At 55.1% G+C, this 23,996-nt stretch overlaps 1 protein-coding gene across 1 annotated transcript in view; it reads left to right on the forward strand.

The window, feature by feature from the left end:
- The window catches only part of Atp10a (ATPase, class V, type 10A), a gene marked incomplete at its 5' end in the record, with an annotated part of 120,228 nt that overhangs the window by 86,485 nt on the left and 9,747 nt on the right, over positions 1-23,996 (forward strand). The window contains 12 exon segments of the mRNA XM_005410422.2: positions 2,533-2,639; positions 3,082-3,213; positions 4,194-4,324; positions 5,969-6,221; positions 9,051-9,268; positions 10,749-10,943; positions 11,822-12,389; positions 14,533-14,636; positions 14,707-14,833; positions 16,890-17,074; positions 18,988-19,315; positions 21,626-21,702. Coding sequence (XP_005410479.2) covers positions 2,533-2,639; positions 3,082-3,213; positions 4,194-4,324; positions 5,969-6,221; positions 9,051-9,268; positions 10,749-10,943; positions 11,822-12,389; positions 14,533-14,636; positions 14,707-14,833; positions 16,890-17,074; positions 18,988-19,315; positions 21,626-21,702 — 2,425 coding nt within the window.

Consider the following 23,996-nt stretch of genomic DNA (forward strand, 5'->3'; position numbering starts at 1 on the left):
GGAATCTCTGCTTGGCGTGGGGATGTGGTCTCCTTATGTCTTTCGTGGGCCTCTGTACGTTTATGTCCTAATCTCCGCTTCTAAGGCACCAGGCTGGCGTAACGTCCACCCTAATGACCTCATTTGGACTCCATTTCTTTGCTGAAGATGCTGATTCTAAATGCAGTTGTAGCCTGGGGTCCTGGGGCCCGGGACTGCAGCACTGAGTCCTGTGGTGGTCACAGTCCAGCCTGCGGCAGAGGCGGCCATGTCTGGAGCAGCTTCACGCGCCCACTTCCTCGAGGGGATCTTCCTGGAGGGAGACTCACGCCTGTGTGGCCTGGGCCGTTCCTCCACTGGCTGAGACCCTCCCTCTCCGAAATCTCGGCAGCTCTGCAGCTGCTGAGTGCGGGCCCCAGGGACTGTCTGTTCTCTGCTGTCCCACTGCTGGCCTGGGGGAGGCCGAGAGCATAGGGGCGGCATCCCTCTCCCCTGACCCACAGCCTGCCTCTGGGCCTGTGCCCTGCTGAGGCTGGGCACCTGTTGTGGTGAGCTCCCATCTGGCCTGGTTTGATTAGAAAGCACAGCACTGTTGTCCTTTGGTATCCAGGGGGCGTACTTCCAGCACCGCCTCCCCGCAATACCAGAGTAACACGGCATGGAATTGCGTGCAGCCTGTGCTCTCCCCACTGCACACTTCCGCCCTCTCTGGGTGACGTGGAGCTCCCAGCACAGTGTAAATAGCTGTGACTCTGCACTGTTTAGCCTAGGGAATCCTGACAGGAAGATGTGTACATGTCCAGTACAGATGAATGTTTTTTCCAGATTCTTCTATCTGTGGTTGGTTGGACGTGTGGATGCAGAGCCTGTGAATACAGAGGGCTGACTGTATTGCTTTAAAAAAAAAAAGTGCACGTCATGCCCAAGAAAGCTTACTCTAAGACATTTTTCTTGTTTCCACCGGAGCCATCTCTTCTTTCTTGTAAGCATGACTGGATCATGGACGACTTAGTCATTGTTGCTGTTCCAGAGAAATGGTTCAGGCGCCCAGCTGTTCCGAGAGAGACATCAGGCTGGAAGCACTGCCCTCAGGGCTTGGGAAGTGTGGAGCAGAGTTTTGTGTGCTGTGGCAGCTTCTGCACGCCGGGCTCTTGATGGCACAGCTCACAGGGGGGTTTTTGGTCTCAGATCACTCTTCGAAGTAAAGCCTGCCTCTGCTGGGAGTTGCCAAAGGGGCTGCCATGTGGATGGAACACACTACACGTGCCGCTTCACAGGCTCTGCAGGGGAACTGCTGCTGTGAGGGCCCGGCAGACTTGCAGGAAACGCTGCATCCTGGCATGCATCGCAGCCTTGACTTCATTGTGTAGCCTTTCCTCTTCGATGGAAAATAAATGCAGCCCCCTGGTCAGTGGGCATCACGCTAGAGGGTAGTGGGAGAGAAGGGGCTCCCAGCGCCTCTGGCAGTTGCCAAGAACCACAGGGGAGGCCTTGGGCAGTGGGCGTGGGAGGGCGTGAAGAGAGCACTGTCCACCAAGGGGCTGGGAAGGCAGCTTTAGAGAAGGCCCCCCTCTTGGTGGCACTGTGGCAGAGGTCAGCCTCAGCCCCTGCTCTGCTCGGGAAGCCTGCAAGTTCTCTTCTTGTGACCTGCGGCAGACCCCCAGGACCGTGTCTATTTCGGCATTGTCCCTGCACAGGGCTGTCCCAGCAGCATGGACCACTGGTGGGCCAAGAGGACAAGCTGGAGAACCAGTGCCTTAAACTTGGACTGTCTTTCTGAATCCGCAGAGCCGTCAAACAGAATCTAAAACCTCCTCTCACAGATTTACCACATTTCAATTGAAATATGTTAACGTTTTCAGTAACTTTATGACCTCTTTCATGTTTTGTTTTGTTTTGGTTTTTATCATACTGGGGATTAAACACAAGGCCTTTGCGTTGGACTACATCCCTATCCCTGGTTTTAGTTTTATTTTTGAGATAGTGTCTCACTAATTGCTAAGATGCCGAGACCTATGATTCTCCTGCCTTAGCCTCCCAGAACATTGGGATTACAGGTGTACATGTAATCATGCCTGGGTAACTTTATGACCTTTAGTAAGAAAAAAGATATAAAGAAAGGTAGTCAAAACTAGTACCCTTCCTTTATCTGAAGGCGTATTTGGAGCTTTGTGACATACGAGAAACCAGTTAGGAGTCTGTTACATATGCAGAACATCAGATACACCACAGGCCACCCAGCAGGGCTTTTGAGCTCTGCCTTGCAGTTCTGCAGTTCCTTCACAAGCTGTGGTCAGTTTCTGGAGTAAAAACAAGTCTGTGTGTGAAGTAAATAAACATCTGCTCTAGAGCTGTTTCCGGAGGGCCCACTGCCACTGAGCGGCTGCGTCCTCCCATCTCTGGTGGAGACCCATGCGCTTGGGGCTCCTGAGTCCCTTCCCTGTAGCCTCCCGGCTTCCCAAGCTTCCGCTGTGGCAGCTCCTTCCCAGGGCAGGGTGGATGAGACAGGGCGCCTGCACGCAGTCACGTGCTGTGTCCGCCCCTTCCCTATAGCATCCACAGCAGCGGACAGAGGGCCGGGCTGCACAAGGAGAACCTGCTGCTGCGCGGCTGCACCATCAGGAACACAGAGGCTGTGGTTGGCATCGTCATCTATGCAGGTAGGCACGGCCCCTTCGCCCGTGCGCTACCTCACGGTGCCCTGCGCATTAGCTCTTCTTCCCGATGTGTATCTGATGTAAGATTAGTTTATACCCACTGTTAAGAAAATTAGGGGGCCAAAGATACAGCTCAGCAGGCACAGTGCCTGCCTGGCAAGTGCAAGCTCCTAAGTTTGATTCTCAGTCCAAAACAAAATAGGAAAAAAGAACAAAACCAAGAATTCTAACAACACCTAAACCAAAAGTTTCCCTCCTGTCGTTTCAGCATATTTAGCATAGCCATTCATTTCTCCCTGGCTATTGTCATGTGCAGGATTAATTTTATACCCTGCTCTTCTGAATGAATGTATCACCTACCTGTGAATGACGGCAGCACAGTAGTTCACCTTGTGGACCCACATGACTAGTTCCTTAACTGCCGGGCATTGACTCGCCCCTGCAGGACATGAAACCAAGGCTCTGCTGAACAACAGCGGGCCCCGCTACAAGCGCAGCCAGCTTGAGAGGCAGATGAACTGCGACGTGCTCTGGTGTGTCCTTCTCCTCATTTGTATGTCTCTGTTTTCAGCGGTCGGTAAGTCTCCCGGGAGGATCACCAGTGAGTGGACACTGCTGAACAGCCTCCAGGGAAGCCTGGTGGGCTGCCCCAGCTCGTTGGGACCCACCCAATACCCTTAAGTCAAAACTCGCATTTTTCACTCACTCGGACTTGAGGGCCGCTGGCACCAGCACAGGCCGCGCTGCGTGCCTTGATGAGCAGGCTCAGCAGGGTAACGCTGTTTCCCACACTGACAAGTGCATGGGTGGAGGCTGGACTGGTCACAGCAGTAGGCACGGGTCCAGTGGAAGAAGTACCAGATGAACCAAGGCTTAACAGCAGGAGAGGCACAAAGGTTACCAAAGGAAACTTCACGCAAATAGAGAATTCTTTGGGCCCTAAGAAGGAGCTGGAAGGCTCCGTGGGGCTTGCGGGGAGGTACGGCCAGGCCTGAGTAATGACCTTCACTTTGTCCCAGCTCAGCTTGTCATCCAGCACTGGGCAGTGTGACACGATCTCAGAGCTCAGGGATAAAAAACGTACTATGCAAAGGCTTCTGTTATCATTCAGTAACGTGCATAGAATCTGTGCGTAGAACTCAGGTCTCTCATGCATGAGTATGGATCTCTGAGAAGGGACGTTTGTGGGCTATACCCAGAACTCAGCGTGCCTGCACGAAGCAGCATAAGACTGGGCACTTGGGAGACACAAGTTAGGAATTCTCTCTGGGGCCTCACCCTCTGCCATGCCCGGTCCTGCTTTGTGACCAGCATGCCACTTTGCACCAACACTGGGGAACTCTCGGTGTGCAGAGAAGCCCAAGTTCAGCCTCTTCCAGGAGCCTGGTCATGGGTCCCAAGAGTCCCGTGCGCTGTCAGTTTCCTGTGTGGCAAGGTAGGCTCATAAACCAAGCCTTCTGTGGCCAGTGATAACCCTGATGACTGTCTTAGTTTACGCTAGCAGCGTTCTTATTTTCCTAGCCAACGAATGATGTTTGTCCCTCGATGCTCCTGCAGGACACGGACTGTGGGTGCGGCGCTACCAAGAAAAGAAAGCACTGTTCGACGTCCCCGAGTCTGACGGCAGCTCCTTGTCACCGGTCACAGCTGCAGTGTACTCATTCCTGACAATGATAATAGTCCTGCAGGTAACAGCACTCACTGCCCTGGGCTAAGTGCTGGACTTTCCTCAGGAGAACTTGAAACGCATCGCACTCTGCTAAGAACTTCGCATCGGGGAGGACCACAAATATATCTGCCGGATGTGTTGGCTTTTTACTCCCCTTCCTTCACTATCTATAGGGTTTTTCCTTGGGTGATTTTCAAGTTAAAATTCTCCTTTGCTTTCCTTAAGGTTCTTGATGGTTTTAGGTTTAGTTTTGGTTATCATTCCATTAGCCGTTTTTCCCTTCACATATCGTTGTGTGTGTGGTGCTGGGGATCAATCCCGGGGCCTCACACACATGGTAAGCAAGTGTCCCCGCACAAAGCTGTATTCCTAGCCTCGGTTACTTAAGGAACCGTTGTTTCAAAATAATTTTATGACTTGCAGAAAAGTTTTGGAGACTACTACAAAGAGTTCACATACCTCCCTCCCCTAGCTTTCCCTACTGTGAGCGCGTTACGTAGCTGTGGTCTATTGTAAGAACTAAAAATCCAAGTTGGGAGCGGGCCGTCAGCTTACCTCCAAACGGCTGCCTTCCGAGCCAGCCGTCTTCCCGCTAATGTGCTTTCTCCGCTCTGGGGTTCAATATCAGGCATCACACGGTAGCTGTCAGTAGTGGCTCTTACTGTTATGTAACCCCCAGTCACCAGCTGATGCCCACAAAGGTCTGTGAAAGAGTCGGGTGGTCCCAGAGCTCCAGGGAGCTGGGAGGGGCTGGGAGCATCACCACCAGCCTTTCTGAGAACACAGGGAATGTCCAGAGCACACGCGCGCGTGGCTTTGCCTGCGAGAGAAGTTACGCAGGCTCTTGACATCTGTGCTTCAGCAGGAAACAGCCTTACTTAGCTTTCCAAATTAGTCTTTTTTATAAATGCAAATTTTGTTCTAGCCTTGAGTGAGGGTAATACTTGGTGTTCATTAACATAATCAAGATACCAGGAGAACCCAGTTTGCCTGCATATGATATTCTAGGCTCGGAAACGTTAATTCAGTACTGCGACTACAAAATAAACAAACATCGATTTTAAGGAAGCTGGTCTTCAGTTCTCAAGACATCATAGTGAATATCTTTCTCAAAGCTTTCTTCCCTTTGCTTTATAACGTACAAAATCGTGGAAGCGGTCCTTCAACGCCAGACTGGCTCTTTCCCTCGCAGCTGTCCCTGAGCCGTGAGGGTGTGTCCTCAGGAGAAGGGCCACCGCGTCCCTGGGGCCTGGGGAGCCTGGGGGGCCTGGGGGGTCAAGCGCTGCTGTGGTTTGAGGTGGCTTTGCTTACAAGGACTCTGACTTGCCCTGTTTTTTCTCTTCTGTCTCCCTTTCCTAGCCTTTCTCCTGCACAGCTTGGTCACATGAAAGCACTTGCTTCTATCCAAGCCTTGGTCACACTTCCAGACACGAGAGTGGACACCCGCTCCGCAGTTGCACCCTGTGCTCTCCTAGTTTAAACTCTCTGCCAGTATTCTTGTCCTTTTCCGGTAGTGACTCTAAACCACCCTCTTTAACCTCTTAAAGGTACGGTACAGCCCTGCCTCCTTGTGCCTGTGGTCATTTGTCATCTCAGTGGATGGACTGATTGTGCGGCTCCCGGGCGGCACAGCCGCTCACGCGCTGTGCTTTATGTCTCCTAGGTTTTGATCCCAATTTCCTTGTACGTCTCCATTGAGATCGTCAAAGTGTGCCAAGTGTACTTCATTAACCAGGACATAGACTTGTACGATGAGGAGACAGACTCCCAGCTGCAGTGCCGAGCTCTGAACATCACGGAGGACCTCGGGCAGATTCAGTACATCTTCTCGGATAAAACCGGCACTTTAACCGAGAACAAGATGGTTTTCCGAAGGTGCACTGTGTCCGGGGTGGAATATTCTCACGATGCCAATGGTGAGTCTGGGGATGGGGCTTCCGGGCTGGCTGGACTGGAGAGTGGTCGCTGTGTCCAAAGCCGCACATAGAGGTGCGTGCGTGCACACACACACGCGCACACACACACACACACACCGCACACGCTGCCAGGATGGCTGCCTTTCAGGGGAGCATAAAGGTGTGGCGTGACTGTCACAGCACCTCAGGAACCGAAAGCCTGCCGCTATTTATAGGCCAGGCTGACGTCGCCGGGCTCACCGCAGGGCCTGGCGTGGTGGGCGTCTGCTTCCGCGCTCGCGTTCCGCCAGCCACGTGCAGCAGCAGGCACGGCCGCCCGGGGGACCTCACTGCCCAGGCACAGTCGCTTCCTCCTGCCACACCGAAGGGCAGAGAAGGTTCCGTTGTCACCCGTCGGTCTTTCTGTCATCAGCTGACAGCTCTCAGAAGGGCGTCCTAGCTCCACGCTGCGGTCTTTCCCTGGGAGCAGCGTCTGCAGCCGCGAAATGAATGGCCCAACTTCTGGTTGTTGGGGCGGCCCCTCTGCCCTGCTCCCCGTTCCTTATGCTCTGCTGCCTCCCTCCTCTGAAGGCAGGCTCGGGGCAGCTGCAGCTTAGCAGGCCAGGGTGTGAGTAGAGGCAGCTGCCCCTACCTCAGCCATGAGAGGACACCGTGGAAAGGGACTCTGCACAGCACTGTTGTTTTGGGGTCCCTTCACCTCCAGATGAGGCTGCCAGGACTCTTCCTCCTTTAAGAGCAGCAAAGATCATCTGACCGCCCTGCCCTCTCCCTGCCGCCCACCCTGCCTCCTTCCACCCAATTTCCAGTGGGCAAGAGTAGTTTTGCAATCTTTTGCGCAGTACAGTGAGTGTACATGTTCAGTGATGATGTATCAGTATTTCAGAATAACTAAGAGAACTTCAGGTGTCTCATCATGAAAAATGATGGATAGGCCAGGCGGCGGATGTGTGCGTTGCTTTGATTTAATCATGCCACATTACGAACATGTGTCAAAACATCGCATCCTAGCCGAAAATGTATAGCGCCAGTTTTGTCAGTCAAAAATAATATTAGCAGTACTGTTTCCACATGGTAACAAAGTTGGGACCTGAGGCTCCATGGGGAAGAGTCACACCTGGCTGAAATGCCCGTCGTAGAACCGGAGGGTTCTGTCGCCTGCAGAAGACGCAGGAGAGGGTTTTTGGTGAGTTGGGAGCAACCTGCATCTCAGCAGCAGGATGTACCCAAGTGCCCAGGGCAGCAGGCAACAGGCGCTGGGCAGAGCGGCTCCCTGCCAGCCAACCCTGCGACCTATGCCCTGTCTGCTCGCTGGTGAGTGAGCTCAGATAGGTTTGCCGCTGTTCACATAGCAGGACCGGCCACAGACACCGCCGGGTCCCTTTCTCTGACCTTGTGACCTGACAGCCCGTGCAGCTGACTATATGCGTCCAGGGCTGGGTGTCCCCTCCGCCTCATCCTCCCCGAGGACCTAGAAGGCAACCCTGCGTCCACCTGGCTCAGACACTACCAGCCACCGCCAAACACCAGCAGCGGCCGTGGGCCTGGCCCCACAGCCTCGGCTCGGCCCCGAGGGGCGGCTACCCTGAGCTCTGACATCCAGAGGCCACGGGCCGGGGAGGTGCTCGGGCTCCTAACTCGCAGGCGAGGACCTGGACTGGGTCCCGCATCCGGGCTTCATTCTCGCCGCCAGCCAGTTGCTTCCTCCTGAGGCCTCTGTCGCCCGACGTCCGGGAGAGGGGTCGCTCCTGGAATCGTGGTGCTGAGCAGTGCTCCGCCCATGGCAGTGGGCAGGCGGCGTCCACTCCTCGTTCCTGATTTTCTCAGCACGAAGGAAGGTCTGCTAAGACGCTGGGACACGTGTGCCCCCACCTGGGGCTGCGGCTGTACTTGAAATTCTGGTTGAATGCTTGCTGCGAGTGAGTCGTCCTCACCGTAGTCCTGAAGGAAGCCGGGAGCATGTGCGAAGAGCCTTCAGTGAGCCGGGGACAGCAGCACAGGCTCAGCTTAAACCCCTTCTCCAGCGCTCAGCGCCGGGCTGTGGGAACCGGGATGGGCAGCGCCCCCTAGGGTCCAACTGCAGGATCGCATCGGGATCCTCTCAAATTTCGCGGGCTGGGTCCACACCAGGTGCAGGAAACGGTGCTGGCGCTGGCCTTGCCCTCCAGCACCCTCCCCCGAGTCTGAGGTCCTGCGCGTCGCCCTTAGAAACGCAGACATGTGATACCTCCTCATCTGCCTCAAGGGCCCAGGCGAACAAGCACCCCCACACACACACTGCTGTGATGGACAGATCCCTGAGTCCCACTGTGTGCACCCAGCTCTTGCACCCCTTGGTCCCTCCTTCATTCTGTGTCCCTGCATCTGTGACCTCCCCAGACCCTGGAGTGCTGAGAAGAGACTCAGTCTTCTCATCTGTGAAATGGAGTTGAGCACATCCTCAGGTTGACCAAGGACGTGGATCAACAAAAGTGCCTTTTAGCCCTCTGCCGGCGGACATTCCCGTTAATTGTGTCCTTGCCGTTAGAGTGCTCCGAGGGACCCCCACCCCAGAAACCTGGTGGGATGCAAAATGCCCTGCAAGCTGGGTGTGGTGGTACATGCCCGTAACCTCAGCACGCTGAGAGGCTGGGACAGGAAGGACACAGGAGAGCTCAGCCTTAGCAACTTAGCAAGACCCTGTCTCGACGTAAACAATTTTAAAAGGAGGTGGGGATGTAGCTCAGTGCAAAGGCTCTGGCTTAATCCTAGTCCACAAAACGGAAAGTGCCCTGTATCTGCCACGGGCCCAGCCTGTGCCCATGACATCTGACTCTGCCTCCGTCCCCACAGCCCAGCGTCTGGCCAGGTACCAGGAAGCGGACTCGGAGGAGGAGGAGGTGGTGCCCAAGGGGGGATCGTGGTCTCAGCGCGGCAGCATCGGAAGCCACCAGAGCGTTCGGATCGTGCACCGGACCCAGAGCACCAAGTCCCAGCGGCGTTCGGGCAGCCGGGCCGAGGCCAAGAGGGCCAGCATGCTGTCCAGGCACACGGCCTTCAGCAGCCCCATGGTGAGTGTGCGCAGGGCACGCCGCCTCGCGCCGCCCTCCCGCGGCTGTGTCCTTCCTCGGCAGTGTCTGCACTCAGCAGCTGCAGTAAGCTCCTGCTGGAGAGCTGCACTTGCTGTGCTGGCAGAAGCGTCTTGGCCAACAGCGTCCCGCCACGGTCATGTCCTTTGCAACCCAGTACGCAGGACTCTTTGCCACAGCGTCTGGCTGGGCGGGTGCCAGGTAAGCCGCCCGGAAAGGGTGACGGAGAGGACGCATGTCCTGCCAAGTGACACAAGTAAAACATGAGGACAAGGTGACGGCTGTGAAAATGCAAAGCCAAACCCCCTTGGTGCTCTGGGTCCTGTGCAAAGGTTTTAGTTAGATGGGCCCAAATCCCGTGAAACTATTCTTCCTTGCTCTGCCTGTGTGGACAGGCCACTATCTTCAGACAAGAAAGGTCCAGCTGTTAGAGGCAAACTGAAAGATGCTTCCATTTCTGAAATCTCTGCAGGACAAAGCCCTCCCTGGGCGGCCTCCTCATTCACTCAGGTCCTTCTGGACCCTACGGGAGCTGCTGTTTCAGCAGAGGTGACGAGGAGTTCCGGACACCACCAGTGGGTTCCACAGGGCAGGGGAAGGAGGCCGGGGGCAGGCGGGAGCCGCGCTGGGAGAAGGCTTCCTCACAGCCTTCCGCAGTAGGGTCTAAGGAGTCCTGCTTTCCGACCTGCTGCTTTAGTGATTCAGTCAGCGATTGCTCTACAGAGAAGCTTACCCATGTATCAGCAGAATGGTAAAGCAGTTTGGGATCCAGTAATAGATGATCAGAAAAATTACAATATGTCCATCTGAATTCTTAAATCCACAGAAAAGTTCAGAAATATAATGCGTTTTGGGGAAATGGAAACTGCCAATGGGCATATAAAATATTTTGATTCTGTAAAATTTAAATATAAACCAAAAGAAGCTGCAAGGAAATGCAGAGCTGTGATTCTCAAAAGGAGGTGTTCAGCGGGACGTGGTGGCGCACGCCTGTAATCCCAGCACTCGGGAGGCAGAGGCAGGAGGATCACCACGAGTTCGAGATCAGCTTGGGCTACATACTGAGTTCAAGGCCAGCCTGAACTGCATAGCAAAACCCTGTCTCAAAAAATCAAACAAAAAACAACAACAACAAAGTAGATGTTTTGTGGAATGGTGTGATACGGATTTGTTGAATTTTTTGAGATTGATCCATATTATTTTATAATAGTGTGTCTTAGACATTTTATAAGAAATGTGTATATATTATATGTCAGCATATATGCATTTTTTCCACGTATGATAATATTTTCTGCCGTTAAAATTGCAGACAGTGTACAGTTGTGAAGTGATATGTGCATGTGTGAGGTGAGGTTCTGTTTATGCCATGGAATAAAATCAAGGCTCCCTACGCAGTTCAGCCCCTGGGCGCTCGGCAGGTGCTGGGGCAGCCTCACCAGCAAGTGCGCGTTTTCCCTCCCAGGAGAAAGACATCACGCCCGACCCGAAACTGCTGGAAAAGGTCAGCGAGTGTGACAGGTGCCTGGCACTCTCGAGGCATCAGGAGCAGCCCCTGGCCCACCTCTCGCCTGAGCTGTCAGACGTCTTCGATTTCTTCATCGCACTCACTGTCTGCAACGCAGTGGTGGTCACGTCCCCTGACCAGCCGCGACAAAAGGCAAGTTGCGAAGGCCCCGAGCCGTAACGCCCGGGACCGCTGGCGCCCTCCAAGAGTGCGGGCTCCGCTTCCTGCGGGGAGCCGCCCGGCAGGCCTCTCGGGTGTCGGGGCTGCAGCAGGGTGTGGGGGTTGTGCAGTGACAGTCCCCAGGCTGGAGTGGGTGCTCGCCTGGAGGAGCCCAAGGGGGAGAGGACGGACTGCCTGTGACACCTGAACTGGGACGGGAGGGCCAGAGAGTGGCCAGCCAGGGCCTGGTCTGGGTGGGCGGCGAATTCAGGAGGGCCCGCCTGCCTTTAGAGCTCCTCCCCGCCTGGCAGGGCAGAAGAGGCACCCCTGGGGGTGGCATCCCCAAGCCCCAAGGTCCCAGAGACACACAGGGGAGAGGGCGAGAGGGGCTGGGGTGCAGACGGCGGGACAGGGTGCTGGCACGTGGGTGCGGCAAGGTGGACGTGTGCCCCAGCCCCGCCCGCCTTCCCAGCCTCCCGTCAGCCTCGCCCTGTGCGCACTGAGGAGCCATCGGCGGACGATTGGGGTGAACAAGGCGGTCCCTGCGGTCTCTCTGACAGCAGCTGCCGCCCCTGCCTGCTGCGGCCCCAGGGCCCTGGTGGGCCCCAGGAGACGGGTCCCCAGGCCACAGGCTTGTACAGCCGGCCCCGCGCAGCCGTGCGCTTGGGCTGCCTTAATGTCCCGCATCTGGCTGGCAGGGTCTCCACCAGTCTGCTCCAAGAGAATGTGAAGCCAGTCTTTCGAGTGGCATTTTAAGAGGGGTAAAAAGGCACCCACTTTTAGGCCAGGCCATGGGGTCCACTTCTCTGAGCCTTTTAGGCCAAACGAGCAGCTGTGATTGCCTCCCTTTCGTCTGACTGCTCTTCCAGCAGGTGAGGGTGAGGTTCGAGCTCAAGTCCCCGGTGAAGACCATAGAAGACTTCCTTCGGAGGTTCACGCCCAGCCGCCTGACCTCCGTGTGCAGCAGCACCGGCGGCCTGGCCGCCAGCAAGCCCAGCCACAAGTCGGGGCCCAGCTTCCTGTCCAGCCTCTCCAGCGACAGCGTGTTTCTCAAGCTGGAGGAGAGGCTCAGCCAGCCCACTCCGTCCATCGCCAGCAACGGCTACAGCAGCCAGGCTGAGAGCTGGGCCCCGGAGCAGAAGCCGGAGCCAGGCCAGGAGCGGGAGCTGCGGTACGAGGCCGAGAGCCCCGATGAGGCGGCGCTGGTCTACGCCGCCAGGGCCTACAGCTGTGCGCTGGTGGACCGGCTCCCTGACCAGGTGTCCGTGGAGCTGCCCCACCTGGGCAGGCTCACCTTTGAGCTGCTGCACACGCTGGGCTTCGACTCCATCCGCAAGAGGATGTCCGTGGTGATCCGACACCCACTCACCGATGAGATCAACGTCTACACCAAGGGTGCTGACTCGGTGGTCATGGACCTGCTGCTGCCCTGTTCCTCAGGTGCCTCTCCCCCCCGCCCGTCTGCACCCCAGAAATCTCCCACCCAGACCTTTGGGCGCAGTGAGGGCCGTCTGTCCTTTTTCTTCGTGTTGCACGTCAGATCGTCACCGGGTCTGCATCACAGTGGAAAGCGTTTGCGCTCCAGTGCCCTTGGCCTGGACCTCGCACCCCACCTTCTCCCCAACACTGGGGGGAAATTACCTGGGGAACATGGGGTTTTCCATCCAAGGGTGGAGGCTGAGAACCTCAGGTCAGAAGTTCTGGAAGGCTCCTTCCTGCCTTCTGGCCTTGGGGCAGCTTTGAGGTCCAGGCTGTGGTTCTCAGCTATTGCCGGGGACTGGGAAGAGGGGGGCTGGTGGCCTCGGGTCCTGACGCCGTGCTGGGCAGCTCCATGCTGGGCTGTTGATTACTTTTGAATTACAATGAGGTTGAGGAACTTCAGGCAGCAAAGGAGCTGGAGATGCTCCTGAACGGGAGGAAGAGTAGTCACACTCATGACAGAAGCCTGGTTACCCTGTCTTCGGTGCTCAGGGGGCCGAGGGGTGAGTCTCACCTCTGGGGTCAGGGTCAGGGTGCAGGCGAGGGTGCAGCTGGCAGTGGGAGAGGCCCTCGGGGCTGTGCTGCCGACCCCTGCAGCTTTGCTGCTTGCGATCTCCTGGAAGGAAGCAGCCCTGGGTGTCACCTGCTGCAAACCCTGCACTGGACAGGCCCTTGCGACCTCTGTGACGGCTCCAGGGAACACTTTATCGCCCACCCGTCCTTCTCTCTGTAATCCCAGTGCCACAGACGGGACCTTCGGTCCAGAGCCTAGCACCATTCCCCCCAGGGGGCCACGGCAGGTGTTGCACCCATACGCTCTGCTAGTGCTTCTGTTTTTTGTCTTTTTGAGACAGGATCTCACTATGCAGATCAGCCTGGCCTTGAACTCACTTCGTAGCCCAGGCTGGGCTCAAACTCGCAGCAATCCTCCTGCCTCAGCCTCCCCAGTGCTGGGATTACAGGCATGACACGCCAGCTTTGCCAGTGCATTTTTTAAATGAGTAGAAAACCTCAAATATAAAACACACAGACTCTTAGCAGTAACTCTGGAGACTGTACCTCCATAGTATAGTAACCTGATGCTGTGGTTTGGAGGCTTCTGCTGGCCCTGTTGTTTTGGGTTGGAAACAAGGATGCCTGTCAGGCGGGACAGCACAGTAAAACAAACTGCTCTCCTCGCGGCCAGGAGCAAAAAAGGAAAAGAGGAGGGCCGGGGCCCCTCCGTCCCCTTGCGGGGCACGCTCGTCCTCAGTGACTCCCGCCAGGCCTGTCCCCGAGAGGCTGCACTTCTCGCCCTGCAGGCGAGGAGCTGAGCCTTTTATGCAGGGTTTCTGGGCAGCACTTGAGGGCAGACAGCACCGTGGCTCCCCGAAGGGGTGTGGCAGCACTACCCCCTCCCAGGACCCGCGAGGCAGCCCAGAAACCCGCGGCTTTCCCTTGAGTAAACTCAGCCTCACGCATGCCGGTGCCCAGCCCGGCTTTTACCCTAATACACAAAGGTAGAAAGAGCGGGTGCCTGGGGCTGCAGAGTGTCGGGGAGGGGAGCTTTTCCACCTCTGCTCATCAGGGTGCACTTGGGGCAGGAGCCAGCTGAAGCCAGGGGCTCGGAACTCGGTCGCCAGACTTAGCAAAACAAAGTAAAATACAAGTGAAGCTTGAAATTCAAATAAACTGTTTTTACAACGTAAGTTGCTTACATTTTTTACAGTGTTTTCACAATGTAAGTTACTGTATCGGTACAGTGTTTGGATAGTCTGTCAGCACTACCAACAAGTGTGTGCGCGGGAGAGAAACTGCACTTTCTGTTAAGCAGGACTTTTCATAAGCAGAGGAGGAGTGTGCGCCTGTATTTAAGAGGCTACACCCAAGACAGCCGTGCCATTTGTGATGAGCTTTTCCTCTTTGGAGCTTCTTGTTTCAGCTGAAGATCTTAGAAACAGCCAAAAATGTGTGTTTGGATGAGTTCTTTTTTAAAAAAAAAGCTGATGTTTACTCTGCGCATGGTGCGGAGCTGCGCGCCGGGCTTAGATGCGGTAAGCAGGCGCGAGGCGGGTCGCTGGCCCTGTGCTCAGCCGTCCTGCCCTCCGCTTCTCCTCCACCCCAGAGGAGGCCAGAGGGCGGCACCAGAAGAAGATCCGCAGCAAGACGCAGAGCTTCCTCAACCTGTACGCCATGGAGGGCCTGCGCACGCTGTGCATTGCCAAGCGGGTGAGTGGGGGCCGCGCGGGCTGCGGGGGCCGCTGCTCCGTGCTTGGCCTCACCGGCGTGCCCCACACAGGTCCTGAGCAAAGAGGAATACGCCTGCTGGCTGCAAGGCCACTTGGAAGCAGAGTCGTCCCTGGACAACCGCGAGGAGCTCCTCTTCCAGTCCGCCCTGCGCCTGGAGACCAACCTGCACTTGCTGGGTAACCTCCTGGCGAGCTCCCCTCGCGCGGAGCCGTGGCCGGTGTGCAGAGCGCGCTTGGGAGCAGGGTGCGGTGTGGCTGCGCACCCCCATCCCTCGCTGGGGGATCCCAGGGTCTTGGCTGGGTGCAGTTCAGGAGCAGCCCGGCCTGAAGCTCCATGTCCCCCAGGCTGGGAGGTCCTCAGGGGAACCTCCTTTGAAGCCGTGTCCATGTGAGCTTGTGCGCCAGACCAAAGGGTGGTGGCAGCTGCCTCCCTGGAAGCTTCCACCAGGCATAGACGGGGCACCCAGGTCCCCTCCCCACCCGGCAGCCCAGGAGAACCGGCTGTGCTCCAGAAGCTGCTGCACTGTGCAGCTGGTGAATACATCACAGCTTCAGTTGGGATGAAGGAAAATGGGCTCGGGCCGGGGATAGAGCTCCGAGGCACAGCTCCTGCCTGGCAAGCCCAAGGTCCTGAGTTCGATTTCCGGCACACCCCCAAAACAACAACAAAAACAAAAACCAGTGGAAAACGTCTCATTTTTGCTAAAATGTGTTCCTGTCTCCTACTCTGCCCTATTTACATTTAATGGATACTAATTAATTTTAGTCATCAGTGAAGGTTGTTATACTTATTCTTCCCAACATACAGGGCATTGAACCTAGAGTCTTCTAACTGAGCTACACCCCAAAACCTTTTCTTATGTTTCATTTTGAGACCAGGTCTCACTAAGTTGTTCAGCCTCCAGTTGAGCTTGCAGTCCTCCTGCCTCAGCTTCCCAGAGTGCTGGGATGGCAGGCATGTACCACCATGCCCTGCTAGGTTTACACTTACTTGAATGTTCAAAGCATTTAATTTGTTAATGTATTGAAGTGGTGAGTGACTTAGCTGAGTCTTTGTATGTGTGGACTGTTGGGCTCTGTCCTCACAAGTAGCTGGCGTGATGTTGCTGTGCACCTGCTTGTCTCCCTGGAAGTTGTGGGTCAGATCCCGCTGGCCCTGCTTGAAGTGTCACAAATTTTGTCTTTCTTCATTTAGCCGAGGGACTGTATTCACTGGGCCTCATTCCCTGGGCGGAGGAGCAGGGACATCTACGTACCTGTATCTGTGTATCTAGCATCCTTTATGGTTAATGGTAACTAATGCTTAATAGTGCGATGTGCACCAGGTGTGATGAACACTTCCTGTCACATTTCGCCTCAGCCGCTGCTTCTGATGAGAGGCCTGGGATGCAGAGGCCTAGCAGCTTAAGAAGCAGCACCCCTGGGTGTGGAGTAAATGATGTCCCCCTAAAGCGGCTGTGTCCATTTTAAGGGACTGGGATGTGACTTCCTGGCCCAGCTCTGCACTCACCCAGCGTAAGCACCCGGCCAGGCTGCAGACACAGTACGTGTCTGTAGTTCCAGCCACTGGGGAGGCTGACGGGAGGTGGCTGGAGCCCAGGCATCCCTGGCCAGCTGCGGCAATGTAGCAAGACCTTGACTCCAAAGACCAAGCACCTTTGGTGCTGGCCTGAGGTCAGGAGGGAGGGGTCCTGCTGGCTCTGCTGGACCAATGCTCTCGCCCCCAGGTGGCAGCTTTCCTCTCATTTCTCAGAGGGAAATCTGTCTCTTCAGTCCTCTTCAGTAGGTGCGGGTGCCCCTGCCTGGAGCAGCATGGACAAGTCTCTCCTCTGCCATATACTGACCACCTCCATTGTGATTTCCAAGCTCTCTGTAAAGTTCTAAGTTAAGCTCGTGTTAGGAAAAATGGAGGCTGTGTGCTGAAAATTCACTTAGTGATGTGCTGTGGCTCACCCTGTCCCCCTACACACGCCTGAGTCACTCCCAGAGAGCTAGCAGAAGTGCTCGCCACTGTCCCTCAATGGTGCCTCATCGAAGCGTGCTTCCAGAGGGACTTCCTGGCAATCAGTGGCAGGTGGGACTGGGACCAAGACTCGCAGAGGTCCCAGTCAATGGGGCTGTGCCACCCGCAGCTGACTTTGGTGTATGAGGGGTGTGGTGTTTGCAACCCTTCATGGGTTGGGGGCCTGTGAGGAGAGGGCTCCCTCGTATTGTTGCACATGCATTTGAACAGGTGCCACTGGGATTGAAGACCGCTTGCAGGACGGAGTCCCTGAAACCATCTCTAAACTGCGACAGGCAGGCCTGCAGATCTGGGTTCTCACTGGTGACAAACAAGAGACAGCTGTGAACATCGCCCATGCCTGCAAACTGCTGGACCATGACGAGGAAATCATCACCCTGAACGCGGAGTCCCCGGTAGGCAGGTTTCAGGGAGGCTTTGCAGACGCTAGCGTGTTTGTAGTCTGCCCATATTCACCTGCTGAAAGCCCCTGGCGTGTCAGAGATGTCTCCTTCACATGCTTCCTCGACTTCGGCTGCGATGCTTGCTCGCTCCCGTCTCCGATGACAGGCATGTGACACCACCCCTGGCAATGGATTGTTCTGATCTGGCTCCTGTTGGAACTCTGCCCTTGTCTTTCATTTCCGGCAGTCCAGTTGCGATCTGCTTGGCATGGCTTTCTTCAGATTTACGATCCAGGATCTGCTAAAGCCGTGGGGTTTTATCTTTTACCAAATTTGGGAAGTTTTGGTTTTTCAAACATTTCTGAAGCACTCTGCATTTCTTCTCCTTTTTTGGTAGATTGATACCACAAATTGTAGGTCTTTCAGTGTGACCTTGTGGCCCTGGAAGCTCCCCTTGTGTTTTGTTGTGTTTGCTTTTATCTTTTTCTCCATCCAAATTGAATATGTTTTATGACCTATGTATGCGTTCACTAATTTTCCCTGGCATCTCCTTTTTGCTCCTAAACCCACTGAATGAGTTCTTTAAAAAATAAACTTTATATATAAAATGGTTTTAGATTTATAGAAAACTTCAATAGCACAAGCTTTCCCATGCCCACACTTGATTTCTCCCTAGTGAGCCTCCTATATGAGCATAGTCCATTTGCATATTCATGAACCGACATCCATCCAGTATTCCTTACTAAATTCTACACTGGACTCATCGGGCCGCGGCAAGGCTGCCGGAGTGCAGGTGGGAGCTGTGCTCAGTGCCCTTAAGCGTTAGACCCCCCAGTCCCGATGCGAGCGTTTTCTCCCAACTCATACGGGGCGGCTCCGTGCATTCTGTCAGGCACAGTGGCTACATTCAAGGTGTGTCTCCTCTTCTTGCCTGGAACTCCCTTGCCAGCGCTCTGTGTCGGGGCCCCAGGCAACCCCAGATGTTCCTGCAGTAACATCCGCAGCCCTTCCGGGCTGCCTCGGTTACCTGCACCCCTCAGCTGCGGGGAAGCACGCTTTCCACCTCCTGTAACAGCTGACTTGTTCTGACCTTGGCGAGTGTGTGACCCAGCTGCCTGCATCTCACCCGAGGGCAGTCACTGTCTCCTTCATCTTTCCTTTCTAGTCTCCTTTCGTTTTCTGGATTCCAAGGTCCTCAGTAAGCCGGACTTGAATATGTCTGAATTTCCCTGGCGTGCTGCAGCGGTCATTAAGCCAGTGGGCTCGCGGTCCTCAGAGGACCAAGGGCCATCAATCCTCCTGCAGGGCTTGTTTGTCCCCAAAACAGTCACCCCTCCTGGGCCTCTGGCTCCTGACCCTGATCTCCAGTGTAGGTTCCCCAATAGCTTCTCCTCTCTCAGGAATTCACACAGTTTTGGAAGGACATGGCCAAATAAATGCCTTGCTAATTATGCTTTTTCGTTCTAGTAGGCATGGAGATTTTAGGGAGACCGCTCCTAATCACTTTTCCTTAGGAGCAAACCCCAACAAAGACTTTGAAAATGCTCTGTGCTCCACATGGGCACCTAAATAGGAAAGACAGAGGGTTGGGCCAGGGCCCCCAGGAAGCAGACAGGCAGTTGACCAGGCTCCTTCAGCCCAACCAACCACAACGCAGCAGCGATGACACAGCCGGCGCCCCAGGGGAGCACGTCCACCCCAGCTGGGGCCCTGGATCTGGTGATCAAGGGGATCTTAGAGAAATCTAGTCTTCTCTCTACGTAGAGAAACATCCTCCCTGGCTGGACTTCAGTTTTAGAGGGTTATCCCCTGGGCAGCTGGATACTCCCACCCAGCGCCCGCGGAGAGCATCAGCTCAGAGGTGCAGAGGCAGGTGCCTGGGCTCTGCGACGTGACCCAGTTAAACTTCCCTCTGTCCATCCCAGGAAGCATGCGCAGCCCTGCTCGAACAGTGCCTACAATACGCACAGTCCAGGGCCCCCCACAGCACCCCTGAGAAGACCGAAGGCAACGTCAGCGTGGGGCTCTTCCCTCTCTGCTCGGCCTCCAAGTCCCCTGTCTCGGGCCCCAGCCTGAGCCTCGTGATCGACGGGAGGAGCCTGGCCTACGCCCTGGAGAAGAACCTGGAGGACAAATTCCTCTTCCTCGCCAAGCAGTGCCGCTCCGTGCTCTGCTGTCGCTCGACCCCGCTGCAAAAGAGCATGGTGGTGAAGCTGGTCCGGAGCAAGCTCAAAGCCATGACCCTGGCCATAGGTGAGTGTCCGGGCTTGGGGGACGAGGCCTGTCCCTGCAGTTGTCCCGCTCAGCAGCTGCTTCTGGGCAGCCTGGGGTTTTGATTCTCTTCCACGCTCTGCATAAAACAGAAAAAGCCTTTCTCACCTTTTCCCCACGTATAAAATCACACCCAGTGTGATAACATGGGCAGTGTGTTCCAAATAGAAAACCTACTTTGGAAAACCATGAAAACAGTAGCAGGTAGGGTACCTGCTCTGAGGCCAACAGCGCAGTGCTAACCGAGGAAGGCCGGTGGTGCTTACGCTGTTTCCTGGAGACAGGACGGTAGAGACCTGCCCAACCGAGGAAGTCCCAGCCACAGGGAAGGACTGATACGCTGGCATTAGCCTGGCCCAATTTAGAAAAAAGGCCCTTGGAGAGATTCCTGGGGTCAGTGTCTTTATGGTGTTGTAAGGACTGAGTCAGCCATGGCCAGAATTCCCACTTCTCATCAGCTCAGTGTTGCTGATCATTCTGAAACAAGCATCGCATTAGATAAACTACCCTAAGATAGTGGCCTGGAGAGCCTGCTACGCTCCTCAGCGGCAACGTGGTGACCACTTGTCTTCTAAGGCAGCCTCTGCACCCACTTCTGCATCAGGTGAGATCAGGTGAGTTTCTAGTACAAGTTCAGGGACTTCAGGGACTCCATAGGGCCACCTCCTGGTGACGGCTGGGATGGAGGTGAACGCTGCGATACCAGCTATAATTAGATCTCCACCTGGTTGAAAGTTGGCCATAGAGACCGTACCCACAGTCATGGGTCCTCACTCACTGAGGAGTCCAGCATTTGCTGCAGAAGGTGTGTGGCAGTGCCTCCTTACTGAGACGGGGGCACCACTTTGTCATTATGGGTACTCAGTACAGTGGAGGAGGCCAGTACTGGGCCCCAGCACGTGGCGGTGAGGAGGTCCCTGCCTGAGCATGGTTGTCATGGAGACGTGTCCCCACCTACCCAGGCACCCCATATTCAGGAGGAGTGCATAGATGGCTGGGGGCCCTGGCCCTGCAGAGATGAGCTTGTCCCTTCCTGGGAGAGGCTTCCTGGGCCATCTTTGCTTTCCGGTGCCTGGAGTGAGCTTCAGGGCTGCTGAAGTGTGAGAGTCAGGAGCTGAGGGGTCTGCAGTTTGTGTCCACTGCACACCCCTCCCCCCTGCACTCCTGTCCTGCACTGGGACTCCGAGGGCGAGAACTATCTCGAAAGGCCAGAGAGACGCGAACTGTAAACAATGTCTCCACGGCCTCATCAGGGCCTGGCTTTGCCGCATGGCCATCGGTGTGTGGTACTTAAAAAATAAAAAGCAAAAGAGACTCTCAGAGGAGAAGGGGAAGGGAATCGCCTGGGAGCGCTTCTGCTGGTTTCTCAGTGCCAGCAGTTTGTGCTGCAGAAAGCATCGCTGTGAGCCATAGCTCATTTGAATGGGACACTCTGGGGAAGCTGCAGGGATTTTTATTGCTTTGCAGAGCTTCAGTGTGACAAATATTGACTGATCACCTGTGTTGGGCTTAACCCAGGGAGGAACAGAAAAACCCCAGGAAGGAGGCATCCTGTGAGCCATGTTCTGACCCACTCTGACTTTGTGCATTTGCATCTTTGACCCTTGGTCCGTCCTGGGTGTTCTCTGTGATTGGCGCTGTTCAGCTACCCAGACCCAAGAATGGTCACTGTCCCAGGGTGACAGTGACCTCTTTGTCTCTGCTCGCTTTTCCCTGACCCTGTCTTCACAAACATTTGTCTCTCAGCGCCCTGAGGGTAAGGAGAAGTTCTCCTTTATCACAGGCTCAGAAGGCTGACAGGTGTGCGGGGTGGTGAATGCGCTGGATGGTAGTCAGTGGACAAAAAGCCCCCTGCGGTTGCTGGGCAGAATGTGACCTCCTCCGCTCAGTTTAGAAAATGGCTCCTGTGGGTGTGGATCCGTGTAACCTTGGCTGCCTGGCTGGAGAAGCTGAGTCGCTGTGGTCATGACGGGAGTGGGGGGACAGTACCCACCAGGACAGACCCATGTTGCGGACTCTGCGTAGGAGCCAGCTCTGTCTCGAGGGCACAGATTGCAAGGTGCTCATCCCCAGCCTGCCGCAGGGAGGGCCTCTGCTGCTATGGCCGGCAACCCAGACGTCCCACCATGGTCCATGCTGACCGCGGTTCTCCCGGCCAGGGTGCTGCTCTGCCTCCCCCAACTTCCCTAGGGCACTTTCCAGCCCACTGGGAACCAAACAAGACCCGATCGGGCCCACCCGGCAGATCTCCACGTCTCCACTCAGCAGTGCGCCCTGCCTTGCTGGTTCTAGGTGATGGAGCCAACGATGTCAGCATGATCCAGGTGGCAGATGTAGGCGTCGGCATCTCTGGCCAAGAGGGCATGCAGGTAAAGACCACTCGGGCTGGCCTGGAGGCCCCAGGGGCCCTCACTGATTGGCTTCTGTCCCACCGTGCCATGGAGCTGCCCTGGCCCTGCTCTGGCTCTGTGTGACACCGACAGGGCTTTGCCTTGAATACAGCAAATCCTTGTGTTCTGCTGTGCCAGTAGGAGAAGGTAAGGTGGACAATCACGCTCATATTTATGAAGCGATGTGCAGTCAACACTTGCACATGTGTTGACTTCCAACGTGGGATCAAGCGATGTGTGGCTGCCTGTGTCTGCACAAGTACACCTCTGGGGAACAGTGGGTGGGAGCGAGGCAGGTGAGTCATCGCCTGCATCCCGGCTCTTGATGGCTCATCCCCGGGAAGCACTCTTTGCTTACTGTTCCTCGACACCAGTGGTGCTGTGGTCCTACTGGAACGGCTGTCACTGTAAACGTGGGACGTGGCCATTTGACGGGCGTGAGACAGACTTGCAGCTTCGTCTGTGCTGCTCCTCTGTCACCTTGTCAGTGCTTGACGTTTCAGAGGTGGAATACAGGAGCTAATTAAAAATGTTCCGCTTTTGGAGGTCATATTGCAGTGATTTCCAACATGGGATCAAGCTTGGATCATAGCGTTTTTGAACTTGATGGAGACCTTAGGAACCATTTATTCAGCATTTTTCTAAAATCAGGCCATCATCCGATATGTATTGATGAATCATTCAGTAAGTATTTATTAAGCACTTGCTGTGTGCCAGGCCTGTGGCTTACTAATTTTATTATTTGATGGTAAAGTTCAGCGAGGTTGAAGGTCCCCGCTGGAAGCACAGTGCAGTCAGCCCTCAGTGTCTAGAGGAATTGGTTCCAGGACCCCCATGGACACCACAGCCCATGAGTGTGTAAGCCTTCTACTTAAAATGATGCAGTATTTGCATATGTCCTGGGCATATCCACCTATCTATCTACAGCATAACCGGTGACTCTTAGTGTGTACTTAGCATGTAGGTGCTATGTGATCAGTCATGATGCTGTTTGGAGAATTACTGTCATGTTCGCTACAGATACACTTTTTCTCCAAAATTTTCCACCCCAACTTGTTTGCACCTGTAGACACAGACCCCTCAGATACAGAAGAGGTTTGCACAGAACTGAGAAGTCAGAAACCTTAGGTTTTGTGAACCAGCTGTCAAGAATATCCAAGCACATGTCCTGGTGCCTCTTCCTGTCCACACAGGAAGGGCTTAAAAGGTTTTGTGTGTTCTTTCATTCTTCACTCATTCATCCTATTAGTCAAGAACCCACTGTTGTCAAGCACAGATCTGGAGACGCAGAGACTGTCAGACACAATGCCTGTCCTTGGTGAAGAGCGTTGCTCAGCATGTTCAGGACCCTGGGTTCAACTCCCAATGCCACAAAAATAAAGATGAAAAAAAATGAAAATAGACTAACCAGGCTCCAAGGCAGACCTATAGACGGTCTTCGGAGGAGAAATCCCGACCCCTGAGAACTCTCCAGCCTTCCATCCCTCATGCTCTAGCCCCAAACACAGTGCTTGTCCCACTGTCAACATGGCCTTTGTAAAGCCTCCCTCTGTTCTGGAAACTCCATCAGAACTGGGATAGTAGACATGACCACTCTGCACCTCAGGACTTGGGGCTCGGGGCTCCAACAAAAGCGCAGCAGACCTGGTGAGCCCACGGGAACGAAGCGTCTCAGGAGACGAGGGGTCTCTGTTGTCCTCCTAGCTCCCTGCATGGGCCAGGGCCTTGCTGTGGGCTGGGATGGAGCTCCTGCTCATGCTTCTTGGTCCTCCAGGGCTCAGCCCCGACCCCAGATGCCTGTGCGGCCTCAGCTGTGGGACTAAAATGCAGGTGATGAGGTTATAGTCACCTAAAAAACCCAAGCAGCCAAAACACAAATGGGTAGCAGCGTCGTATATAACACAGCCTCCAAAGGCAGCCTTTAGGAAGCTGCACGGTTCACCAGCACCCAGCTGCACGCAGGGCCTGTGCTCAAGTCACAGATCCCTCAGCCAGGGGCCGTGCTCCTGCCTGGCCGAGAGGAACGGTGGGGCAGCCGGGTCTCCAACCCAACACGAGCGCCCACATTGGGTCTTTGATAGAAAAGGTATTTATCTGTTGAGCTTCTTTGCACGTGAGATTGGCAAGCACTGCCTTAGTCAGCTTTTCACTACAGATAATAGTGAAAACAGGCAATGCTGAAAAAGCCAAAATGAGTTATTTCCTTCCCTCACTCAGCGCGTGCTTCCTGAGCTGCTCACGTCTGTGGCACTGCAGGGGGCGCTGTGCAGAGG

Source organism: Chinchilla lanigera, unplaced genomic scaffold (assembly GCF_000276665.1).
Source record: "Chinchilla lanigera isolate Chin_1 unplaced genomic scaffold, ChiLan1.0 scaffold00132, whole genome shotgun sequence".
Lineage (NCBI taxonomy): Eukaryota > Metazoa > Chordata > Mammalia > Rodentia > Chinchillidae > Chinchilla > Chinchilla lanigera.